Source organism: Octopus bimaculoides, chromosome 5 (genome assembly GCF_001194135.2).
Source record: "Octopus bimaculoides isolate UCB-OBI-ISO-001 chromosome 5, ASM119413v2, whole genome shotgun sequence".
Lineage (NCBI taxonomy): Eukaryota > Metazoa > Mollusca > Cephalopoda > Octopoda > Octopodidae > Octopus > Octopus bimaculoides.
This window is the reverse complement of record NC_068985.1, coordinates 61037610-61064913: the sequence shown is the minus strand read 5'-3', so window position 1 is coordinate 61064913 and position 27304 is coordinate 61037610. Positions and strand designations below refer to the sequence as shown.

General features: G+C 35.5%; 1 protein-coding gene across 5 annotated transcripts in view; it reads left to right on the top strand.

The window, feature by feature from the left end:
* LOC106869304 (pleckstrin homology-like domain family B member 1) overlaps positions 1–27304 on the top strand; it is a 462567-nt gene that overhangs the window by 172544 nt on the left and 262719 nt on the right. For 4 of the 5 annotated variants that reach the window (XM_052967731.1, XM_052967733.1, XM_052967734.1 and 1 more), the window contains exon 4: positions 21810–21930. In XM_052967731.1, coding sequence (XP_052823691.1) covers positions 21810–21930 — 121 coding nt within the window. Of the gene's footprint in view, positions 1–20971; positions 20991–21809; positions 21931–27304 lie in introns of those variants that run through there. The other variant, XM_052967732.1, reaches the window with a different exon arrangement.

Here is a 27304-nt window from a genome sequence, read left to right as displayed (position 1 = left end):
TCTCTCTCTCTCTCTCTACCTCTCCCTCCCCCCCCCTCTCTCTCACACACACACACACACACACACACTTTTTTATACTAAGGCACAAAATGAAATACCTGTAGATTTTTGAGCTCAAATTTTTACATAATGTTAGCTCCAGTTTTTCATTACTTCAGTGCAATAGCAATAACAGGTATGATATTGCATAAAGTTTATAATTGACTGTAATGACTTTAATGCTGAGAGCAAAACCTATTAGAAAAGACAGATAACACTGTGCAACTCAATTTTTGTCCTTGGGTAGCAACTGTTATTTCCTATTTGCTTACTCCTAGAAAGTATGAAAAATGGCTAATATTTTCTTCAGACTTTGTGTTTGTTACATTTATTCAAACTCTAAAGAATCCCTTTCAACACACAGCTATGATGCTCCCTACTACTCCTGCTCATGATCAGAATTACACATATTGTCAGCCACTAAGGGACATGCTCAAGTGATTATGATCAAGCAACTGACAAACAAATATTGAGCAGAATATTTGCTGTAATGATATTTCTGCTTCAGCAACTTAGCACTGAATCTGTTTGGTTACATAAGCAAAGTTTAAAGGGTCACGGAGGCAAAGTTTGAAAGGAATAGTAGTCATTTCCTTTGATTTGTAGATAGAAGCAAATAGGACTGACCAAAAATAAAAAAAATTTTAATCTTGTTACACAGTGTTATAGAAAATATCATTGATATTTCAGAAACTTTATTTTTTCTATGGCCATTTGAATTACACTCCCAAATGTTCACAACCAAATCATTTTTGATAATAATTATTATAATTACATATAGATATGGGTGTGGCTGTGTGATTAAGTTGCTTGCTTCCTAACCATGTGGTGTTGGGTTCAGTCTCACTGTATGGTATCTCGGGCAAGTGCCTTCTACTATAGCCTCAGGTTAACTAAAGACTAGTGAGTGAATTTGGTTGATGGAAATTGAAAGAAGCCCATCATATATATGTATATGTATGTGTTGTTTGTGTGTGTACCCTTCTCTTGGAATTACGTGATAGGTGTATATGAGCATCATCATACAAGCAAGGTTGTTTGTTTCAAGTTTTCCCTGTAAAACACAGCTAACTTCAGGAAAATTTGTTTACTTGTAAACAGGTGAGGGTTGACCATAGAAAGGACATCTGGTCTTAGAAAATCTGCCTCAAAAACTCTGTCTGACCCATGCAAGCATGGAAAAGTGGATGTTTAATGATGATGATGATGATATAGTAAAAAAAGAGTTTTATTTGACATGTCATTTTATTAGGAATGTTTTCAAAATATGTCTGTCTGTGCATAGGTGTGTATGTGTACGTAAGTGACTGAGTGCATATTCTCATTGTCTTGATGTGTATACTGATTGAAAAGGTGGTTGTGTGTGTTTGCAGATCTCTAGAAAAACATGTCAAGGTTGTTCATTGTTTGATAGTCTGGGAGATTTGTTGTCTTGTTTAAAATCAGGAGGGTTGCTAACAAGAAAGGCATCTGGTCATAGAAAATTCTGCCTCAATGAAATCTTCTGTAAGCATGGAAAAGTACACTTTAAAATGGTGGTGATGATGATGGTACCTATTAGTAGTAGGGTGTGTAGTTATTGCATTTAAATGAGCTGAAAAATAGAAATCATTTCCCTCAGCGATGAAATGTTGTTTGGCTCTAATTATCTCTGATTGAGTCAGGGCTATAAAGGCATTCCAGCCTTGACCGTCTCATAATTTTTCTGTATCTAGGAATATTTTGTTTCATGTATTCCTCTCTTGTCAAGGAATTAAGGTATGATTTCAGTGAATTTGACTGCTATTTCTAGCAATTTCAACAACTACGTAAAGTTTTTTTTCATTGATTCAATCACAGTTGAGTAATTGCTATTGGTAAAAAGCCATTGAGAAGATAGAGAATCTGCTCCAAATATTCTGAGTTCAAATCCTGTCAACATCAGCTTTGCTTTTCATTCTTCTTTAAAATTTATAGAGGTCTGATTCAATGTAATTTATTATTCCTTTCCTCCTAAAATGTAAGGACTTGGGTGCATTTTAGAAATCAAAAATAAGAGAAGTAACATTTCCGTTAGAGTTAGAGGAGAATGGAAAAGGAGGGAACTGAGAAAATTATTGAACTGGTGATTGACAGTTGTTCAGGCTTTTGTACAGCCTTTAACGATACATTATTGTTACATGGACATTAAAAAATAGTTCACTTTTAAGGAGTTTGAGAAGTTGGTAGACCAAGAATCAATTAGGAGCTGGTTGTCATTTTGTGTATTGGTTAAAATGGAGCACAGCCAACTATTTATTGCAGAGATATAATAACAAAAATATGACTGTTGATCAGACTTCACACTTATAGAGACAGATAATTGTTGAGTATGAAAGAATCAGGATGATGCCTCAGTTGTAGAAGACTTGTTGATTATCTCCAAATCAGGTCTGACTGAGCTGATCAATGGTCAAAAATTATCAAACTATGACCATGTTGTCTTTTTCCCAAACATTACAACTATATTACCCAGTATGCGCTTCCCTTTTCAAGACAATAGGATGTAATTTGAAGATGATTTTGACTTAGCTGGGTTTTTCTTTTTTATGAAATCAACCGCCTTTGCTGGAGTTGGTTCTTTGTTTTTATTTTTGTTTCATGTTGTCTAAAATAAAATAATAAAAAATTCTATGTGAATCTTTTTTCAATGATGAACAAATGTCAATTAATTACTTGTAACATCTGTCTTATTTCCCCTCGTTAAGAATTGAAGTAATGAGCCATTAAAACTCTAATGTGAAACAGCTGATGGGAAGTTGTTATCAACACCAGTTCATCATCCAACACTGTCAGCTCTTTACTTTTCATAAAGTAAATAAATGAAAGGTTTTAAGTATAACCTATTTCATTTCACATGACAACTGTTTAGTGTTGCTTTATTAGATTTCATTTATTTAACCCTGAAATATTGAGTTCACAAAACAAAAATATCCTCTACTTGATTTTTCACATGAAAAACAAATTAATTTAAAAACTTAATTTCCCCAATTTATGCAAAAATATTGTCTAACACATTTCCACCCACACAAACTGAAAAAGATTTCTGAGTAGCTGAAACACCTGCTACCTTTTGTTAAATCTGCTACAGATTTACTTCTCTCTTGGTTTTCCAAGGCCTCAGTTACCTCCCCTAAGTTACCTGTCAACTAATTTGACAATTATATTTTTATTATGTAGTTATCATCATCTTAATGTCCACTTTTTTATGTTCACATGAGTTGGACAATTTGTTGAGGCAGATTTCTAATGACTGGACACCCTTCATGTTGCCAATCAACCCTTGTTTCCAAGCAAATTAATATTTCCTCCTAGAATTGTTTTCATGGTGGATTGGAAACAAAGAACGCTGCTTGTATGATAGTGAGTCTCACTTTTAACCATTATGTGATGTGAAGACAAGGAGACAACAACACACACATACCTATAAATATCCTCATTATCATTGATTAATATCTGGCATTGGTTGGACAGTTTGACAGGAGCTGGTGAACCAGAGGACTGCATCAAGCTCAAATATCTGCTTTGATACAATTTCTTTAGCTGGATACCCTTCCTAACACCAACCATTTCACAGAGTGTACTGGCTGCATTTTGTGACACAGGCTCTAATAAAATCACTAAGTAACTTGCATGACAAGACTCCTCAATTGAGTTAGTGGATGTTATTGAGGGAGGTGACTTTACACCAGCTGATGATTGGTTAAAATATGACAGAAGGTCAGAAACAGGTGTGTTGCAGTAGAAGTGATACATGGCTACTTCATCTGGAAAAGGAGAGAAGATAGTGGTGAAGAGGTGTCAGAGCATACTTTCAAGTTACAGAAAAGTGAATGTAATAGAAGTGGCCCAGAGGATATATTTATACATGTGTGTGTGTGTGTGTGTGTGTCTGTCTCTCTCTCTCTCACACACACACATACACGCTATAAAGTGGTTGATATTAGGAGGGACATCTGCAGACATGTGCACAATACAGTCCTCGGGTCCATTGGATCCTGTCAAACTGTCTAGCCTGTGCCAGCATGGAACATGGATGTTAAATGATGATGACACATAGACAGGCTCCTTTTATCTCTACCAAATTCACTTACAAGGCTTTGGTCAATCTAGAGCTATAACAGAAGACATTTGTCTATCTTCTACGTTGTCTAGCTATCAAGAACTAATTCTATTTTAGATTTTATTTTCCACAATTCCCATATATGTCAGTATTTATATTTATTGAATTTCACATCAATATATAGTATTATATTAAATGTTAGGATATATTTTGTGTAGCTATCAAAATTCAAACCTCAAGCCTTCCATTATTACATGTGAGAATCACCGACTGTTTACTGTCAAGGTATAGAGATGTGGTCAATATCATTCTTTTGGTCTTTGTCATGATGTCACTATGATGCCAATATCAGGATATGAACCCCTAACCCTTCCACTTGGACCCTGTTGATTCATCCATCTGCAGATCCACTATTAGTTCATTTATTCATTGAAATTATAGTTTTAGAACATTGTTGTGAAATTAATTAATATTTAGTGAAAAAAGAGAAGAATCTTCTGTGCGGTTGTTCAACCTGTTAGAAACAGCAGCTAAATATCCCTCAAATTGTACCCATCCATGTTACATTGGATAATGATACATTGGAATGTTATATTGGATAATGTAGTTAGTTACTATGTTTCAAAAAAAGATGGAATGGTTACAGTTGAAGAAGCTCAAGCAGAGCTGAAGACATCATAGGTCTGCTAGATCAAAGGACCGGGGGCTAAACAGCCCCACCAAATAAAAGCAACAAGCCATAGAGGAGTTTTATGTAGTCACTTGCCTGCCAGAAATAGCAACCAGATCTCCCATAAAAGATAGCTAAAAAGAAAAAGAAGGAAAGACATTTTGGATAATGTAGATGCAGGGTGTGTGGATAACAAATAAGAGGTGGTTACTGTTGAAATTCCTTTGATCATAGACCTACTAGAAAAAATGGGCATAGCTTTGGGTATAAACAACAGTAATAAATTTCTTTTCCCTTCTATTGCACATGTTGCATTCATTGGTATAAAGTCACACACCAACACATTCCAGCCTCTGGCCCACATATATATTGTCTTCTCTCTTTTCTGTCACTACAGTAATGGCCTCTGCTTCACCTATATGGTTAGTCACACACTACCTTCACTCACGTGTCCTTGGCCCACTTGTCTTTCCACCTTCCTTCATCCATTTTATGTTACCTACCCAAGCCCTATCTCTCCTCACCAGAATGCCATTGCCTTACAACATTAAAGACATCAGTTACATCATTTGAAGAGGGTCTGTAAAGGCCACTGTCACTGCCCCTTCCTCCACAGACCTTGCTAGTAAAAACATAAAAAAAGCAGACTTTATAAGTGACTTTAGGCAATAAAAAAAATGTAAAATAAATATCAAGGTGATGAAGATGATAATGATTTTCTATTAAAGTACAACAGACAATATATTTCTTGAGATCTGAAATAAACTACTTATGGATTAACCACTGAGCTATAGTTCCTCTTCCACATGGATTGAACAGGTTGTTGCAGTCTAACTTAGTTTTTATTCCAAGTTTCTGTCCCATAAGAAGAGTTAGAAACCACATCTCACTTGTATGACTCATTTCTGTTACATTTTCTGAGGTTGAATGCTCTTCTTATTGTCAACCACTTCACAGCATGTACTCGGTATGTTTCATCATGACCAGACTAAAGAGTCCTCTGTGTTCTCTTCATTCATACACCATCTGTTTCGTATAGTAGTGTACTCAATGTGTTTTACTGTGGTACCAGCACTAGAGGGATTGTCTTGTTCCCAGCATGACTAATGAGTTCTTACTCTATGCTTTTGCCATTTATTCACCAGCACCATCAGATTTTAATAATCTTATTTAGATAAAATCCACTTTAATGTTCAGTCTAGACTATTATATTTATAGTTTGTAGATGTTATTTTAGACATGTTTCTAAATTATGAATGTAATTGTTGATTTTACTTCACATGGACTTTATTAAAATCCTTTTGTTGCTGTTCATTATTAATCAACTTATCAGGATGATGTTATATAGAGAAGCACCACATGCAGCTGGTCAACAAATTAGACTAATAGTTTATTATGTAAAAGGTGGTTGTTCATATTTCATCACTACAACTATACTGTATCTTCTTGTTTGCCTTTATGCTCCAAGCCATCTTCCAGCAAACATGTACCACGAGGAGGTGTAGTTTACTACCATAAGTAGTAACAGCAGGTGCATTGTATGTCTGATGAATGTTTGGTACTGAGATCAGCTTCTGACATGGCCATAACAAATTATTTAGCAAAGTGTTTGTGTATTTACCAATATTCTTTGGTAAACCTGTGTATGTTTGTTATAGTTCATACACTTTCAGTTTGAGAGTTGAACATGATCCCTCGTTGTGAGATTTAAAAATTGTAATTTTTTTGTACATGATCAGTTATGTGTCTGTCTTTATAAAAGATAGCATGGTGGATGTTTAGCCCCAGGTTAGTCTTGATAGAATGATTCATGATCCAAAACATTCCAGCCATGTCTGTCCTGTGTTTTAGTACACCAAAGACTACATTGCCCAATATATCTTTTATTTGATACAGTAAAGTGTGATGTAAGGAGGATATTGTTGCTATTTCTAGCAGGTTCAGTAGTCATATAGAAACACTTTATTGACACAGTGTCTTCTGTGATGTTAGCTACTGGAGTTAATTAGATGCATTGTTCCTCATACAGCTCTTCACACATTTATAGACTGGCAGATTTAAAAAAGAATTGTCTTAGAAAGTATAGCTATTCATGCAGGTCATTCTCATTACAACCATCTATCAAACTCACCTAAGGGCAGCACCTTTCTTCCTACCTTCACCTTTGTTTCCAAATAAAACTTGAAATAGTAGATAGGGTTCAGTGGAAGAGAGAATTGTTTACAGGCTTTTTAATCTTGTCCACCATACAATCTTTTTCATCATGGCTACTAAATGTTGTCCATATTCTCTGGGTTGAAAGTCTCTTGAATTTGCTATTCAGTTGATCTATGTTTATATCTGGAGTCTTTCTTGGAACATAATTGTGTATGCTCACCACCAATCCTTCAAAGAATGGAAATAATAATAATAACGGTTTCAAATTTTGCCACAATGGCAGCTGTTTTGCGGGAGGGGATGTGTTGATTACATCGATCCCAGTGTTCAACTGGTACTTAATTTATTGACCCTGAAAGGATGAAAGGCAAAGTCAACCTTGGCAGAATTTGAACTCAGAACATAGTGCCGGACGAAATACTACTAAGCATTTCACCCAGCATGCTAACGATTCTGCCAGCTTGCTGCCTTTTTATTATAATAATAATTATGGTTTCAAATTTTGGCTCAAGGCCAGCAATTTCGTGGGAGTTGGGGGTAAGTCAATTACATCGACCCCAGTGTTAAACTACTACTTCTTTCATCAACCTTGAATGGATGAAAAGCAGAGCCAACCCTGGCAGAATTTGAACTTTGAATGTGAAGATAAACTAAATGCCACTAAGCATTTTGCCCGGTGTGCTAAGGATTCTGCCAGCTTGCAACCATAATGATGATGATGATGATGATGATGATGATAATAATAATAATGGTTTCAAATTTTGGTACATGGCCAGCAATTTCAGGAAGGGGATAAGTTGATTACATTAATACCAGTGTTCAACTGGTACTCATTTCATTGACCTCAAAAGGATGAAAGGCAAAGTTGAACTCGGGACATAATGACAGATGAAATGCCACTAAGCATTTTGCCTTGTGTGCTAACAATTCTGCCAGCTCATCACCTTGTTGATAATAATAGTAATGGTAATAATTATAATCTTTTCTACTATGGGCACAAGACCTGAATCTCTGGGGTAGTGGGATAGTCAGTTACATTGACTCCCAATGTGTCACTGGTACTTACTTTATTGACCCCAAAAGGATGAAAGGCAAAGTTGACCTCAGTGGAATTTGAACTCAGAAAGTAAGGACAGATGAAATGCCACTAAGCATTTTGCCCAGCATGCTAATGATTCTGCTGAGTTTCTTTGCTCTAGGTGTTAGGAAGATGCTCAACAAGAAATAGCAACAAAATAGCATTTTTTTGGTTTTATTTATTAAAGTTTCTGTAGCATTAGGATGTGATTGTGTAGAACATGAATAATAGTACTGGATGGTGATTATATTGATGATGTGTGTTGTGTTATAGTATTGGGTGGTGATTGTTGTATTATAATACTGAATGGTGATTATTTTGATGTGTTGTGTGGGATGGGTTGTGTTATATAGTATTGTGAGGTGATTAAACAGAATGCATATAGGACCGGTTGTATTTGTACTTATTATGATTTATTATAATTCTATAATATTAATCAGGTAGTTGTCTGCTGTAATTATTGCAGTAGGCTGGCTGGATTAGATGCTGTGTAGTATTTAGTTTTATCTCCCTTTGAATTCAAATTTCAGTAACATCAACCTTGTTTGTAATTCATTTAGGGCTAATGGACCCTGTAGAACCTATGTTTATAGGAGTTTAAGTCAATAGATTGTATTACCACTTCATGAAGATGCATGGCCCTGTGCCAGTATAAGAAATGATTAATTATCATACATTTTAACATCAATTTTGGGCTATTTTAGATCTTATGATATTAGTGTTGTTGATCTGATAAAATGTTGGGTCAGTGCTATTTAAGTAGATCTGTGTTATGGAGATAATCAACCAAATATTTAGCAACAACCTACATGTCTACTTACTCATGAATAGGTAGATGCATGATAACTGGTCTGTTGGCTTTAATGCATCAAACAAAAATATATATATTTGATTATGTTCTAGTTACATCCATTTACATCAAGCTCAACTTAGCTGTTCCACCATCCAAGATTGATGAAATGATCTCCTGGTAAGGTATTATAGTTGAAATACTTGACTGAAGACGGTACCCCAACATGGTTTCAATCAAATGACTGAAAGAAATAAAACAATACTTTAATACTTTGATGTAGTAGAATCTACCAAATTCTTGTCCCTAATGATTTAAATAAAGGTTTCAGTGTCACAAATCCTATTTGCTTTTTGTAAACCAATAATATCAATTAACCATTGATGACTACATCATTATAAAAGCTTGTTAATTTACTTGAATAAGATAAATTACTGATTCTCATGTTGTATGAAAAAGTGTTTTTATTTATTTAAAAATTTATTTAAATAATTTCACTAGAAATGTTCACTCATTTATTATTAAAATAGTTTAATTATTAATTTCTAATAGTGCCACAGGACCACATTTAAGTAGTGGTGGGGTAATATTGTTGGTTATATGTACCCCAGTACATGACTGGTATTTTATTTAATCCACTCTGGAAAGATGAAAGGTAGAGTTGACCTTGGTGTGATTTGAACTCAGAACATAAACAAACAACTGTATTTGATCCAAGCTCTCTAACAGTTCTGCCAATATCCATAGAAGTACCATTCCTTTGGCATTCCTATGTCCATATTTAGAATTGTGGTATAACAATTAGAGCAACATTATTAGCAAAATAGTGTGTTTTCTTATCATCATAATTTTGACAATGTCTCAATAATATATGCCTAAACAATACAGGCATGGAAGAACAAATGAACTCTCTTCAAGATATTTGAGAATACTCAATGTGAGACTCTCAATTCATACTTCAGGATGGCAGGAATATTCTCTTTTACACTTTGCACTTTACATAATTTCTCTTGACTCATCTCTACAATACAATGAAACTTTGGATTATTTTCTTTTGTTGAATTAGTCAATATTAATGGAAAGAAAAGAAATATCTGTTTTGATTTATGTGGTCTTCATCTTTGCCAGCAGACCTCAACAATAGAAGTAGTTAAAGGTTTAGAAGCAGCATCTCAGTCCAGTATTTGTGATATAACATGTTTTAGTTTGATCTGTTACTATATTACACACTGTATGATGTGAGATTTGGTTCTGTAGAGTACATACAGTACTGTAGTCAGAGTATTGTACCATTGGTTGCACAGAGTACTTTGATAGGGGTCTGAGTATATTACTACTATGCTGTTTTCTGGCCACCCAAATACTTAGAAATCTACATGTCTACTACTCCAGAATAGGCAGATGCATGATAATTGGTCTGTTGGTTTCAGTGTGTCAAACAAAAAAAAAATGTGACCAAAACAGACAAGATTGAATCAGATGGTGTAGAACAGTTTTGCAGTAAAGATTTATTAAACTTGATTCAGTTTATAAAATGATGAAAGTGTTGCTGCCTAGATTTGGCATGGTTTGACTTTGAGACTTCTGCTGGGATTTCTTCTACAGTTTCTATTTAAAGACTGAAGTAAAATAGTTTCATTAAGATGTAATCTAGAAAGGTATAATTAATTTAAGAGTTGTAGTGTCTGTGATAGTTAGAAATAATAGTTACAATTAGAACCTCTGCATTATTATTTAAATAAAATTAGATTATTTTTGTTGCACTCTTCATTACATTGCATGGCACCTCAATGCAATGTGCGACAATACATTGTTGTGCAATGAGATGTAGCTTGGTGTACCACAGTACAGATGGCCTTCATCATTATCATCATCCTAGCCACCACTATTACCACCACTATAATCATGCCCCCAATGTCATCATCATCAGTTTCACCACCACACTACCACTGTCATCAGCATCACCACCATCATTTAACATCCATTTTCCTCATACTTCTTTGAGTTTATATATTTTAGGATTTCTAATAATATTTTCTTGTTAATAAATTCCACATTATTAAAGTTAATGTATGTCAGACCTTACTGCAATATGACTCCTACACACACATTTATGTCTTTATAGAGTTTTGTTTGTTAAACACAGTTTCCTCTGCTAAAAAAATGGACATGTTTGTTTTTAGATGACACAGCTGCAACTAATAAACTTGACGAATGGGAAAATATTTTTTCATTTAATAAACATTTATGAAGTGGGACCACTGAGGTAAAGAAGAGGAGAAGGTGCCATGAGTAAAACAAAGTTGGAAACTGCTGATTTCAATCTCATTCGTTGTGTAACAAGGATAATTGAAACATCAGTGATGGGTTATGTAGTAGTTAATATGTCCTCTTTAATTCTTTAGTTTGTCTCTCACAACTAATGACACCTAATGGGAAGATAAAGAATTAGGTAATGAAGTTTATAAAAAATAATCTTGCTGAAAATATGCAAAGAAAGAGTCTGGCAGATGTTAGTACCAGATGACTGTAATTTCAAGTGATTATTAATCATTCATAATTATTTTCAGTGGCCACCAGAGAGATAGAAAGTAGAAATTACAGATTAAATTTTATCATTTTCATAACTTCTTTCATCTCTGACAAATTTATAATTTATTTTTAGAACTTTGATTTAGTCATTACAGAATTCTACATCATTTTATCATTCTTCTTGAAAGCATTATTTATTGTAGATTTTTCTAATCCTCCAAATATCTTCTGAAATAATCTTCGGTAATATAGAATTATCCTCCTTACATGCTGAAGCAGTACCATAAGAGATAAGGCTCTTTGAAAACGAATGTTCTGGGGATTAGATGTCATTAATTTTGGTACTACATTATTTTATTAATGATGATAACCATTCTTTCTATCTCTCTTTGGTTTCTTCATTTTAGTTTCCAATTACCTTTTGTTGTTGTTTAGCACTAAACCATCCCTGATCAGACAGGTTTATGGTCAAAAACATTCTGGCCATGACCAATCAGTTTTTCTTTTTTTTTTATTATCAGGCATTGTGTATCTCTTCTTTTATTATCCAAGGGTGAGATACCATATAGCTCCTCTACATCAACCAATAGTTCTCCAAGTGCTAGCCCTCAAGTACTTTTGATAACCATGAGTTTTATCTGGATTCTGAAACACCCTAAAACATGGCGTAACCAATTATGTCTGTCAGATTTATCTTTACTGCTAACTTTTTTACTATTCTGATAAACCAAAATTTCTATCAATGTAGCACAAAACATTGTAAATGTGTTATTAATTAATTTCTTTGATGTCTGTTAACATTAAACCTATCTTACTGGCTAAAACTCATATTATTTCTGCCTATGTTTTATTCCAACCCCTTCAGCTACACTTTGCTGTTTTAACCCATTTATATATATTATCTAAATAAATCCAAACTTGGTAAAAACATACTTTCAATTTTCTCTGAAAACATTTTATTTCTTTTTTCCTTTTAAATCTTTTTGCTTATTTCTTTTGTTTCTATTTCCAAATTTCTCTTCAGTCTTAAAATCTAAAAACTTGACAGTCTTCTGTTAATTACAATTTCTTTTGCTCTATTATATTTATTTTGTGACTTTTAAGGAATTTCAATCCATTTTTTTTTTATTTTTAAAGAATGTCAACTTTACTTTATAGACTGTCCCAGCTATTTGATAATTTTTTTTTTGTCTTTCTTTACTCTTTCATTATTAGCGATTGTTTCTTTCCATTTTTTCATGTTGCCCATTTATATGCTTTCTCCCTCCCTCTATCCCTTTCATTCTCTGTATCTCTGTCTCCCCTCTCAACTCACAATTCAGCATAAACTCAATGGAATCCAGATGAACCCAGAATAAAAGCTGAATCAATATCCAACTAAATTTTATCTATTCTTAAGATTCTTAAAACTGAATGTTCCCCACATCTGTGCACTTCCATTTCATGTCCAGTGACCTTGCGATACATTTAAAATTTAGTTTCAATTTTTTGTGGCCATTCTTTAGGGTTAGATATGTAGCCATGCCTGCATCTATATACTTAATAGGCACAGCATAGCTGTGTGATTAAGGAGTTCAGTCCCACTACATCACACCTTGGGCAAGTATCTTCTACTATAGTTCTAAACTGACCAAAGCCTTGTGAGTGGATTTAGTTGACAGAAACTGAAATAAGGCCACCATATCATCATCATCATTTAACATCCATATTCCATACTGGCATGGTTTGAATGGTTTGTCTGGATTCAGTGAGTCCAAGGATGGTATTGTGTTCCAATGTCTGCTTTGGCATAGTTTCTACACCTGAATACCCTTCTTAATGCCTAGCACCACTTGACAGTTTGTACTGGGTGCTTCTTTTCATGCCACTTCACTATTAAGGTCATTTTGTAGCTTGCAAGTCTTTAAACTCAAGGAGATGGGGGCACTGTATCCTCATGTTATATAGGGATTAAGGTATGAGGGAAGAGGTTGGGGTAGAGCAGGTTCATGTTGTAGAGGAGCTACATGGTAACTCACCTTTAGGTGGATGAGTGAAAAGGAATTAGTGGTATCCCCAAAGAGATAGTGGTGATGTGTTCAAGTGCATATCATGTAGTAGTTGGGGAGGGGTTGCAAGATTGTATGGGGGTAGAGATGTGAGGAGGGTATTTATTATGCACACACACTCCCACCTACACACACACACACACACACACACACACACACACACACACACTCACACTCACATATGTACACACCAGTTTTACTGCAATGGGTAGATTTTCATGAGAACTTTATATTGTTAGATGTCCAGGTCTTTTGTCATTTCTCCTGCAAAGCACAATGTCCTGAGGCCAGCCTTCACCACTTTATCCCATGTCTTCCTGGGTTTTCCTTGTCCACAGGCTCCAGCTGCATTTAGTGATCAGCACTTCTTAGTACATCTGTCCTCATTCTTACACATCACATATCTGTAGTAGCACAGTCTTCTTTCTTGTATCTGATTTCTCTTATGCCAAGTCTTTCTCAACACATTCATGCACACAGCTCTCTGAACTTTTTCTAACTTGTTCTTAATCAGGCTGCTATTCTTTCAAGGCAATCATTTTTTTTTGTTGATGACATCTCCTCAGTTACAAAAACTTTCAACTACTTCTAGTGAGCCATTCAGTTATTCAAGGGGTTCATTTTTGGTGTGTTCATGGAACATACTGTTCCAGTCCATCTGTCACATATGAAGCTTATGTTTTTTGCTAGTTTGTCTATGATTCTGCTACATCTCTTCTCTATCCATAGCTTACAGTGAGTGCAGCATATGGAGTTTATACCTACTCCTTTTCTGCATATCAAACAAAGCTATTTCCCTGAGGGTACCAGGATCCTGTCTTTCCTACTTACTAAAACTTTCCTCTTTGCTAAGTTCACCTTAAGAACTCTCAATTCTAGGTTTAGCTTCCATGCCTGGAATTTCCTCTCTAACTCTCCTATATGTTCACCAATGAGAACTAGATCATCAGTATATAGGAGTTCCCATGGATGACCAGTCTTAAACTCCTCAGTGATGGCATGTATGACTATGATTAATAGTGAAGACCGAGAACTGAGCCATGATGGACTCCAATCCTCACACTAAATTCCTCACTGAAGTTATTGTTGACTCTTGCTTTACTTACTGCATCTTTGTACATAGCTTGCACAGTTCTCAGAAGCCTAGTTTCCTTAGTGAACACCAGATTATGGAATATGGTACCCTGTCAAATGCCTTCTCTTGGTTAACAAAGGCTAGGAACAATGGTTTATTCATCACCAAGTTTTCTCCTGTAGTTGCCTCTCTGGGAAGATTGCATCTCTTCTAGGCATGAAACCAAGCTTCATCTTATCTATCCTTCCATGAATCAATTGTGCAATGACATTCTCTGTGACCTTCATAACTTGATCCATTCATTTAATTCCTCTATAACTGCTTCTCTCAAAGGTATTCTCCCTTTGCCTTTGCAGTGGTTTGCAATGATACTGCTACACCAGTCAATGGATATGACTCCCCCATGTATAACCTTATTTACTATCTGAGTGGTAATCCTGTAGCTTACCTCACCAGATGTTTTGAGCATCTCTGCAGCTGTCCTACTCTTCATTTCCTTGATCACCTTATTTTCTATGTGGCAATCAACTTGAATTGGTTTCTCTGTAAGGTCTGCTCAATGTAACCTCTCTTCATCCCTTGCATTCTCATAATAGCACTTCTACACCACTTTGTTATCTTTCATATCAATGACAAATATGCCTTCATCATTCTAAATATGCTTCTCACCAATGACATCTTGGTTCTCTCTTTCACACTGCTTTGTGATCCTAAACACTTCACACCTCTGATCCTCATGCTGCAAGACATGTCCAAATCTCTTCTTCTTTGCTTCATGATTAGCCGAATATAGCTCTTGCCTAACTGCTCTTCAAGCCACTTGGTAATGTTTCCTACTAACCCCTTCCTTCCAAGTTTTCCATGCCTGTTTCTTTGCCTTTATTGCCCTATCCACTGTATCATTCCACAACCATGTTACTTTTGGCTTGGTTGGGACTTTAATCCAGCCACATGTCTGTTCATTGGTGTTGAACAAGTTATTTCATAGAAATTCCCAGTTTTCATCTACATTACAGGTATCTAAATTTCCACCTTCCCAATTGCAGGATCTTTCAATTTTCATGTCTTCCTTCTCCATGTCATTTATCTCTGTGTCTTCCTAGCTTTAACTATGAAGTCAGTAACCATTAATTTATGTTGTGCAGTACATTCTTCTCCAGGAAGAGTTTTGGCATTTACAACGGATGTTCTGTACCTTTTGCTGGCAAGAACATAATCTGTCTGACTTGCATGTGTACCAGATTCTAAAGTGTGTTGCAAATTGTTAGATCAGTTGCATCTCAGAACTCCAGGAACAGTAGACCTTCCTCATTTCTTTCACTATATCCATTGCTTCCTTGTATGAGTGGAAGCCATTGATGTGTTGGTCAACATGACCGTTGAAATCGTCAGCCACGATAATGAAATCATTGTCAGTTGTTGCTGAGGTAATCTGCAGAAGAGTCTCATAGAAACAGTCCTTCTGTACTTCTGTTAGTCCTGCTTGTGGGACATATGCCAAGATAACTGTTGCTGTTGAGTTGTCTATAACTAGCCGCATCTTGATAATCCTGTCACATACTCTCACTATACCTCAATTACTTTCTCCATTCATTTCTCAACTAACACTATGCCTACTCTGTCACTACCATCATTGTTACTCCTTCAGAAGAATTTGTAGCTTTGTCTTTTGCCCATAAGAAGTTTGGTTGAGTATACTTTCCATCGTACCTGTTGCACGCAACAAACGTTCACTTGTTTCCCCTCCAGCATTTCCCCAGTCACACCAGACCTATCTTTTATCCTGCCCACATTTATGACTGAAGCCCTAACATCTTGGAATCCACAGGACGGAAGGGTGTATCATCAATTAGAAGGCTGTTGTTGCATCTGTAAAGAATAAGAAAGGTTGTTCCATGGTTTGCTGGCAGTTAGCATGTGTGTCTCCATATTTTGACATCATGTGGTATTTGTAAGAGTTTCATCATCATACAAGCAGTGTCATACTTTTACACATAGTTACTATAAACACATATAGACATGGCAACTATATACACTACACATACACATACACTACATACACATGTGGACATCTACATACATACATACACATGTGGACATCTACAAACTAGTGTTTGTGTGTGTGTGTGTGTGTGTGCGTTGTCAATCATCGGAGAATTATGAGAATTAGTATTGCTTTTAGCCTGAGCCAGATCTTTTTATAAGAATAGAAGTCATACTTGATTCGCTGTTATCGATATTGTTATGGATCCTGGAGGAAGATGAAGAAGTCACTGGACATGAACTCAAAATGTCAGTTTTCTAACTTAATCCATTTGTTGTTCAACATCTTCCCCACTTACACTAGTTCTTTAGGCTTTATTTGTGTAATCATTAATGTCTGTGTCAGCTTGAAATAGCTGTCAGTTCTACTAATTAGTTGCTGTTTAGGATTGTGTACAAAAGACTATGTGAAGTCATTCTAGCAGCCAAATTACCTCTTATTACACTAGACTATCTTAAAAAAGGGAGGACAGTTTTGTCAGTGTAGTTGTAGATGCACAAAGAGACAGGATGGTCATGGCTGAAATCTCTTTTGATCATAAGTCCTCTCAACCAGAGCTAACCTGGGGCTAAAAACAACAACCACTCAATCTTTTATCTGTTAATAAGATGTAACTGATGAACTTAACAAAATGAAGACAGGGTGAGAATTGTTGAAGGAGTCATGAAAATGATAGAATGATATTGGGAGGGTAGCTGAGGGAGCCAGACAGCTGATGGTAAGATGTGGTGAGGATAACTAAGGGTGTTTCACCAAAATCATAGTAAGATAGAGAGATGGTACCTGAAGGTTCCATCAAGATGATAGTAAGGATATGGTAAAAGATGTTAAACTAGTGATGACTGTAACATTGTTTAACCCTAATCCTATAGACATATCATCAAAAACATTCAAGCAGTGACTCTCTCTCTTTCTCTCTCTCTCCCCCTCTCTCTCCACCCCCCTCTCACTCCAGACATATTATATGTAGGATTACCCTATCTAAAGTATCCTTTTTATCTTTTTAATATAGTCTTAAGATGTGAATTGAAGGACAAATGGTTGCACTTTCTAGTATGTTAAGCAATAGCTTGGAGACCCCCTGCCTTTGCTAGTTGGTTAGGGATATTGTGTTGGTCATTTATATGAAGTCCATCATTCATTCCATCTATTATTGATTCTTTTATTTCGTCTTTCACTCTTTTATCCTATCATTCATTCTGTCTTTCATTCATTCCTTTACTATTAATTGAAACCAATAAATTGTGTAATTAGAAATAAAGAGAAAAGACAGACAAACTTTTCTTAATTATTCACTTGAATTAATATTCTTAAAGTCATTGTTTGTCCTTGAATTTCTCAGATTCTATAACATGGTCAGTCAGCAGGGTTATAATTTCTTCCTAACCTTTACTGTAGAAATACTAGTTATGTGTCTATTAACATATTTAACAGAGCAACACTTTTACAGTGAGTATGTGTATGAATTAAATCATTCTAATTAAAATATAGTCAAGTTTAATAATACTGAACCATATCTAAAGTTATTACAATATTACTAAAGGTCAGACTCCTATGGGACCAGTGTAGTGGGAGGTAGGGTAATGGGTCTATTGTAATGGAGTTCAGTGTGGTGGTGGTAGAGTGTGGTGCGGTACAGTTTAGTCACATTATCATCATGCAGTCAAAGGTCAGACTCACCTCTGATTTAGTGGTGCCATATAGTCTGAGAAATATAATTTATTTTGATTTAAATTTCAAGGGTTGTCTTCCCTGCCTTTCTTCATCAAAATTCATTTATTGTTCAATGTCACCTCATAAACTATGTCATATTAATTAACTGCCCACTTCAATATGTTTTTTTTTTAATGTTTTCTTTTGGTGTCTGTGAGTATTCTACTCTCCTCAGTCATAACAAAAAACAAAAAAAAAAACATTTCAACACCATCCCCCACCTGTTATTTTGTCTATTCTAATAATGAAAGCAAGCAATTTTTTCATTAAGTGTATTATTCTTCTTTTTTGAAACTATATTAGACCAAGTGGTTATTTGCATGTATGTGTGGGCATCATCATCATCATATCTTTTTGATGTCTACTCTGCCATGCTTCCATGGGTCTTATGGGATTCATTGAGTCAAATTTTCTATGGCCAGATGCCCTTCCTGTCACTAGCTCATCTGTTTCTAAGCAAAGTAACATTTCCTCTTAGTCAGACATGTTTAATAAAACAAAGAATAGATGCAAGCATCTTTGCCTGCATGATGGTGCTGCTCATTCACAACCATTACATGATGTCAAGACAAGGGTGTGCGCACACACATACACCTTATGAACTTCGTTATCTTGCAGTTTTTACTGCTATAAGATGCAATGAACTCATAGCTGGGTGGTTGGGTAACACCTTATAGCTTCATCAGAGCTTTGAATATGAAGTATATATAAATATTTATATAAATACACATATATAAAATTCTATACACACATAACATCTCATAAACAAATTCTTTCCTTTTATGGGTTTTTTTCCCCCCTCTTACCTCTTCATTATTCATTCAAGCTTTCTGTTCTTTATGGCCAACTCTTGTTCTGCTGGATTACTTTACTCTGATTAGGAAGTTGGAATTTAAGAATTTGATCATTCCAAGCTCTAACTAATGCAGTGCTTGTCTATTCCTTGCTTGCAGTTGCACCTTCTCACCCATTCTATGTATATTTGTGTTTTGTGTGCACACATACATATACAGAGAGAGAATTAATGTTACTAATCTTACTGCTGTCTCCCTCTCCCCACTGAAACATTAAAGTGGTTAATACCATAAGCATTAAGAAACTTCCTTTACAACCCATTATACACCTTTCTTGTCTCTGTTTCAACCAGTTTGCATTCAAATGTAAATAGTCCTACTTTTTGGGGGTTACTATTTAAACTATGTCAGTCTCGGTCCTTACTGCTTCTACTACCATACACAATGCCCAATACTGTTAACAACTTGCAGGGTAGGAGCTGGGCTACTTCCTTTTCGCATTCTTTTTTTCTTTGGGTATTGACAGTGGAAGAGGTGGGTGAGTGAGGATTTCTTGACTGCTTCAGTCATAGTTGCTATGTTTGAGTGTACACACACAAATACCTACTTATACAACTGCATACACATACTGCTTATAAAACATGGCTATGCACACACACATTTATGTATACATACACTTGTCTGTATGTGCATGCATAACTACAAACATATACATAATATACACACATGTATGTAGAGACACAACTATATACACAAACACACACCTACTCATAAATGCAGCCACATGTATTTACATACATATTACACTGCTTCATATATATATATATATATATATATATATATGTGCTCACACACTTATGTGTACATACATGCTTAATGATATGTAGATGTTTTATACTACCCTCAAGTAGCATGAACTATGTTATCAAGGAGAGTGAAGTATACACCTGTAAGTTATGTGGACACAGTTTTTATGTCCACCCATCAATGGTGTCTGTACTTCGCTGTGTATCTGTGTGTTCCCTGCTACTTTTGTTATATCAGTTTGTCCTCTTGTGTGATATATGACAGAGTAGTGTCTCTATAAAGCTGTCAAAAGTCAACAGAAACCTATAGAAGAGATAGCTTTACATTATGTGTTCATTGTAAAAATTTTTGTCGCTTCATAATTTTATTATTTTACTTGAATAACAATAAATAACCTACTCTTGCAGCTGAATCTTTTTTATAGCATTTATTGCAGGAATGTATTTACTGTCTGTTGATTGTGAGTTCACATGCTACTAGTGTCAGTTCTTACCATTAAAAAAAAAAATGTTTTTTTTTTAATGATCCCTGCACTCTGAATTTAAATTTCTCTTGAGCCAGTTATCTCATTTATCTGTCTAGGGTCAATAAAATATACCAGTCAAGTATTAAGGTCTTTATAATCAATTTAACCTCTTCCCTTAAACTTGTTAGCTTGTGTCAATGTTAGAAATCATTAATTAACCACAAAATCATTAATTTTACTCTCATCCCTGTAAGTCTCCAGTACACCTGCTGAACATCTGTAAAATTCTACTTTCTGAGATAATGAGTAGATTGTAGCTGTTGGCGTCTACCATAGTTTGTTACACCTGCTGAACATCTGTAAAATTCTGCTTTCTGAGATAATGAGTAGGTTGTAGCTATTGGTGTCTACCATCGTTTGTAGCTTTCAGTATGTACCATTGTCAGATAGTGATAACACAGAATATATTGAATCTGTCTTGTTACCTGTCCCAATGACAGTGTTGTTAATCTACTTTGTTTAATCTAAAGGCAACTATGATAGAAGCAGCTAATTGGTGTGGTCTTTTCTAAGCAGAATTATCCAACAATGAATACTGATTAACTGACATTGGAAGCAGAGTGAATAATTGGATGATTTGTAGCCAGTAGGTCAAAATACCAAAGTACTTGTCCAGTGGATATTTGAAATGTCATGGTACTTTTTTTTTTTTTTTTTTTTTTTTTTTTTTTTTTGGCTAGATGGACTGAGACAGTAGTGTTAGTATGAAGAATGCAACAGTGTTATTGTTTATATATTTTCTTCTGTGGTAAATGGAACAATGGACTTAATGATATTTCTTGTGCAAACTTGGACTATACTTGCGTTAGCTTCTGCATGAAAAACAGATAGTTAGGTGGATATATCTAGGATAGGGAGGATGAAAGATTTCAAGTTTACCTCAATGATAGTTGAACTTAGATCATAAGGAGCTATAACTGAATGCCCTTGCTAACATTTATCCCTGTGTTTTGTTGCTTTAAACATTATTATTATTCCATCATTCATACTTAGTGAAGGGTTTGACCTTATACTCATAAAGTTATGGTTTCAGTTCCTGGATCAGGTGGTACTCTATATCTTTGAGCAAAGCATATTGTTTCACATTGCTTCAGCTTTAATTGAGGACCAGCTGAATGCTGGTAGAGCCCTGTTTTCCCTCCAGCTGTCACATCCTTGATGCTCTGCTGAGTCAAAAATAAGTTGAGAGGATGTCTGCTTGTGATTATATAGACACCTAAAACAATTTGTGAAATCATGGTACAAGCTACCAGTTTATACTTGTTAGCAAGTGACTTCTGTGCATTTATGGTTATAAAATTGTATGTTTAACAGCACGGTGGCTATATAACTCTGTGTGTGTGTGTTTAGCTGTTACATTACTATATTTTCACCACAAGCTTGTTATGTAACTGTATGTAGTTGTTTGCTAAAACCGTTTTCATTATTAATCTAATATATTTTCATTTTGTACAGGACCAGCTGGAAGTCACTGAAGCTGGGTCAGCATACAAGGTTCATTCAGAGAAACCTCATCTGGTTAGTCTTGGCAGTGGACGGCTTTCTACTGCAGTAACATTACTATCTCTAAATGAAGGTAAGTTGCAATAAACTAAACAACACATTAAATTGATTGTCATCTTGTAATATCTACTATAATGTATTGGGTTGTTTGGACATTGATGTAGACATCTTTGCCTTTTGTATTTAGGAAAGATGATGTCTTCATAGAAACTAGCTTTAAGGTGGTGAGCTGGCAGAAACGTTAGCACACCAGGTGAAATACTTACCGGTATTTCGTCTGTTTTTACGGTCAGAGTTCAAATTCTACTGAGGTCGACTTTGCCTTTCATCCTTTCGGGGTCGATAAATTAAGTACCAGTTACGCACTGGGGTTGATGTAATCGACTTAATCACTTTGTCTGTCGTTGTTTGTCTCCTCTGTGTGTAGCCCCTTGTGGGCAGTAAAGAAATAAGAAACTAGCTTTGAAGTTCAGTTTTTCTATCCCACACCTTGAACCAAGTAATACTCAGGCCAAGTAGTACTTAGTGAGTGAATTGTAGATGGAAATTGTGTGGAAGCTGTGTATAGAGGTACAACACTGATTTTCCAGTCACTTATGGTCTGGAATCTCTTATAATTTACCCAGGTGGTTCTCAATCAGGGTTCATATGGCTTTTGGGGGTCCATATTAAAATTTTGTTAAAATTTATGTGCAATAAATTGGATCTACTTCTACAATACACAAAATACTTAAGCAATTTTTCACACAATTCTTAATAATATCTAATTATAAAAATATAATAGGAATTTTAAAACATTGAATGACTAAGGGTGTCTATCCAAGTAAAATAGGAATAAAAGGGGTCCATAGAAAAAAAAATGGTTGAGAGCCACTGATTTACACTAATGTATAGGTATTTCATTTCATTTAATTGTTCAAGTAAGCTAAATATTTGTTTAATTTAGTGTTTGTTGACCAAAGTGACCATCCCTGATTCAGAAAGATCAGCCATTTTTTATCAAGAATCTGGTTTTTGGTACCTTTTAATTAAAAAACGCATACAATTAATTTTAAGGCTTTGGAACTAAAGGCTCCAGAAAATCTATATTATACCTATGAATATGTTTGTGTATGTCTGTTTGTATCTGTCTCCTCCAATGCTTGATAACTGGCATTGTTTTGTATATGTCCCTGTAACTTAGTGGCATGGCAAAAACAAACATCTACTACAATAAAAACCAAACTTAAAATACTGGGGTTGATTTGTTTAACTAAACTCTTATAGACAGTATGGCTGTGGTCCAATGACTGAAACAAATGAAAGAGTATCTCTTAGGTTTTTGAACTCAATTTGCTGGTAATCCAGGTAAATATGACACTTAAGACTCTAATATGGGTTTCAATTATATTAAAGAAGAGTAAAGTAATCATTAGCTAAGCCTGAAGAATATCTAATTTGCAGTATTGAGTATACAAGTATTACTTCTTGACAATCAGGTAAATGTCTGTAAAATGGTACTCATGGAATTGCGAGAATAGGATCTGACTTGTAATTTATGAACAAGAGTTGAACATTCTGATTCCTTCCCCCATCACATTTCTACCGTTGTTATTCGATTTTTCTTCAACCCATTCCACTACTATTCTTGCACCTCTCTTTTTCTTTCTCCCTCTTTCCCTGGTTTGTTCAATTTCCCACACCGTCTCTCTGTTTGCACCCCTCTGCCTCTTGTCTTATTGACATCTGTTCTGTTTCATGTTATCTTACTTCCAATCCATTTCTTCCAGCCTCCCCCTCTCCTCTGCACATTGTTTCTTCATTCTCAATCCCCTACTCCACCTCCCAACTTTTATATAATTTGCATAAAACCACTGATGATATAACGGAATCAGTTCCAACTGGGAATAGAAACTGGTAATCAGGTAAAGAACCCAATTCTATGTGGTAGCATGTGTAAAGAGTTGAGTGTAGTGTCCCAACTATAAATGAGAGAAAGTGACTGCTGGCAGAAAATATGAGCTTGGAAATGGCAAGCACCATACTACACACACTATACTCACACTGCACACACACTCACATAGATGGATATATGGATGGTTGGTTCTTCATCATTTGACCGTTAGGACCTAAATTGTACCAGTTGAACACTGGGATCGATGTAATCAACTAGCCTCCTCCTCCAACATTTCAGGCCTTGTGCCTATAGAAGAAAAGATTATTTTTGTTGTTAAGGTGGCTAACTGGCAGAACTGTTAGAGCATTGAACAAAATGTTTTGTATTTCTTCCAACCCATTACATTCTGAGTTCAAATTCTGCTGAGGTTGACCTAACATTTCATTGTTTTGTGTTCGATAAAATAAGTGTCAGTCAAGTACTGGGGTTGATGTAATTGACTAGCTCCCTTCCTTACAAATGTTAGGCCTTGTGCTTATGGTTGGTAGCCTATATAAAGAATTACTATTATTATTATTATTACTCGAAAAATGAACTTTGAGTTTTATGGAGCCCATCTGTCACATGCAGTATCATACTGATTTTGTCTGAATGATATTAGGAGTACAAATGTCTCTGGAATACTCAGCCATTTAGTCTAAACTACAATGTGCAGTTCTCGTGAATGATCTAGTAAACTAATAATTCCGTACGGTATTTATTTTGGTTCTTTATGCACTGAATGCACATCCTGCTGAAATCAACTTTGTCTTTATCCTTTGGGTGTGGTTGATAAAATAAAATGCTGGTCAAGTACTGGGGGTCAATGTAATCAACTAATCTCCTGATTTCTGACCTTGTATCTACAGTCGAAATGGTGACTGGTAAATTCCACCAGGTAAATTTTATGATAGGTAAATTTCACCACGGTATATTCCACCATGGTAAATTTCACCAATATATTAGTTACGGTATTATAGAAATAAAAAAAAGAATGCATAAAAAATAATATGAATAATGTCAATGAATACAGAAAATACGAGGGAGAAAAAATAATCAAGGAACAATCACACAAAGAAATACACGGTGAATACTATAAACACCTGAATGAGGAAGCAGTATCAAAAATAGACTCATTGAAATTTATAAAACAAAGCAAATACTTAATGATAGATAAAAATATTATACAGTATTTACAAGGCAGAAACAACTATTATGGAAGAAAAAAGACATGCAGATATTGTAAAATACAATGGAAATATCGAATATATGGCAATGCAATGTAGAAGAATAGCACACAGAAAATATAAAGAGAGACATGATAAGGTAACCAAAATAATCTTTGCGAACCTACTACAGCAATATAACATACCAAAAAAACTCCCAGAAAACGTTCAAACAGAAAAGGTAACGACAAATGAAAAGGTTAAGATTTTAGTAGATAGCCCAGTAATAACACCAAACCATATAGAAAACAATAATCCTGATATTGCAATATTTGACCACGAAAGAAAAGAAACAATAATAATCAAAATTGGACGAAGTCGAAATGACAAAAATACAAACATACAATAGACTTGCTAAAGAAATTAAACAGATGAATGGATATATGGTTAAAATAATACCATTTATAATGACTTGGGACGGAATGGTCTTGAAGAGGAAAAAGAAAGGCAAAACATACATTTGGTGCAGTGTAGCCAACAGGGTCAGTGCCTAAGATGGGAGGAATATGTGGTCAATCGCAAAATCACATGGAAAGAACTTTGGGCTTGGGAACGAGCAAGAATATCCTTCCTGATCAAATCCACTTTCGATGTTTTGCCATCGCCAGCCAACTTAGTCCAGTGGAGCATACAAACGGCTGATGAATGTAAATGCAGAGAGAAAGCAACAATGAGACATGTCCTGTCAAACTGCAGACTGGCACTGGACAGATATACATGGCATCACAAACCAAGTCCTTGGTGTTATAAGCACAGCACTCAAGGAGAAGATCGAGGAGTACAATAGGGGACAGTACACGAAAGTGGAAAAGTGCGGAAGGATATTCTTCCAGAAGGAGGGAAAAGGACATAAAACTAGGTCCAGAAAAGTATACAAGACAGATGAAAGATGGAAAGGTTACTGGGAGCTGGCTGCGGATTTGGAAAGACAAGTAATATTCCCACTCATAATAACAACAAAATGATCAGACTTAATCCTTTGGAATTTTGATAGAGTTGACAGTGCCATGGGAAGAGAACATTGCTAATGCAGAGTGACGGAAGGAGAGGAATATGAGAGATTAATAGAAGAGTGCAGGGAACAGGGGTGGGCTGTTGAGTATTACCACTTGGCAGTGGAGGCAAGAGGCTTCATTGAAAGGAAAATGGCAATGCTATTTAAAAGAAGATCTGGATTTTCGAGCGCAGAGCTGAGAAAAATAACAAGGAGGATACAGAAGGCGGTCAAAAAGGTCAGCTTCTGTATATGGCTGAAACAAGAAGACTCAAAATGGTTTGAATGCCATAACATGCCAACTGAGAAATAGCATCACCAGGTGAGGCTGGCTGACACTTAAACAGCATTTAGCGGAGGGAACATATCTAGTTTAGTGTGTGCCCCCCTCCCCGACTGTTCAAAGGTTTGACAGCTTTGCCTGATGGAGCTGAAATTCAAAGAACTCTGTTGGAAGGTAGGCCTAGAGAGAGCATGGGCCAAAATTACATGTCTTTCCCCTCTATTGCTCAGTTGAAGCTTAAGTTGTGTCATGTGACAGTTAACTAGCTATAGGGGCTGGTGCCTACCAGCAAGTATTTAAACAGGAAATCTGATGGTTGTCAGTCACCTGCTGACAGTCATGGACACTGCATTGAAGAATAAAAAGAAGAACAAGGAAAAAGAAAACAACGCGCACTCAACACCAGAGCTGCAGGCACTTCCGAGGAATTAACTCTGATTCTTTCGACTATGGCTGTCACATTTATCACATCCGAAAAGAACAAATGAAAGCTTTGCGATGAAGAGAATTATATATATACAAAAAGCATGGAAACAACAGTAGAAAAACCAAGACATATTGGTGTTGTTAGTGGTTTTATAAAGGTTGCCGAGCTAGACTGCATACAACTCGCAAAAGCAATGAACCCATAATTACTCTGCAAGCAGTGCACAAGTTAATGCACGAAAAGCAGTTGACTCAATGAAGTAATGAAAATGGGCACAGTATTTTCAGAGGAAGTAATTCCAGATCTAGTTTTTCTCATTTGCAAAATATGCATTTTTTAAAAGTAAAAAATCTGAAAATCAGCTGTAATAATGTAGCCTTCCAGTCTCATTGCTTTAACCCTTTCGTTACTATATTTCTGACCAAAATACACCCCTCATGAGTTTCAATTAAATTCTAAAATAATCATGAATTTAGACTAGTCTCATTAAACACCTGTAACTTTTTTATTTATCAACATATTAATGTGATATTTGGAACATAATTAAAGAAAGGGTTCTTAATCAATTCTATTGCATAATTTTTGTCTCAAAGTTCTCCACG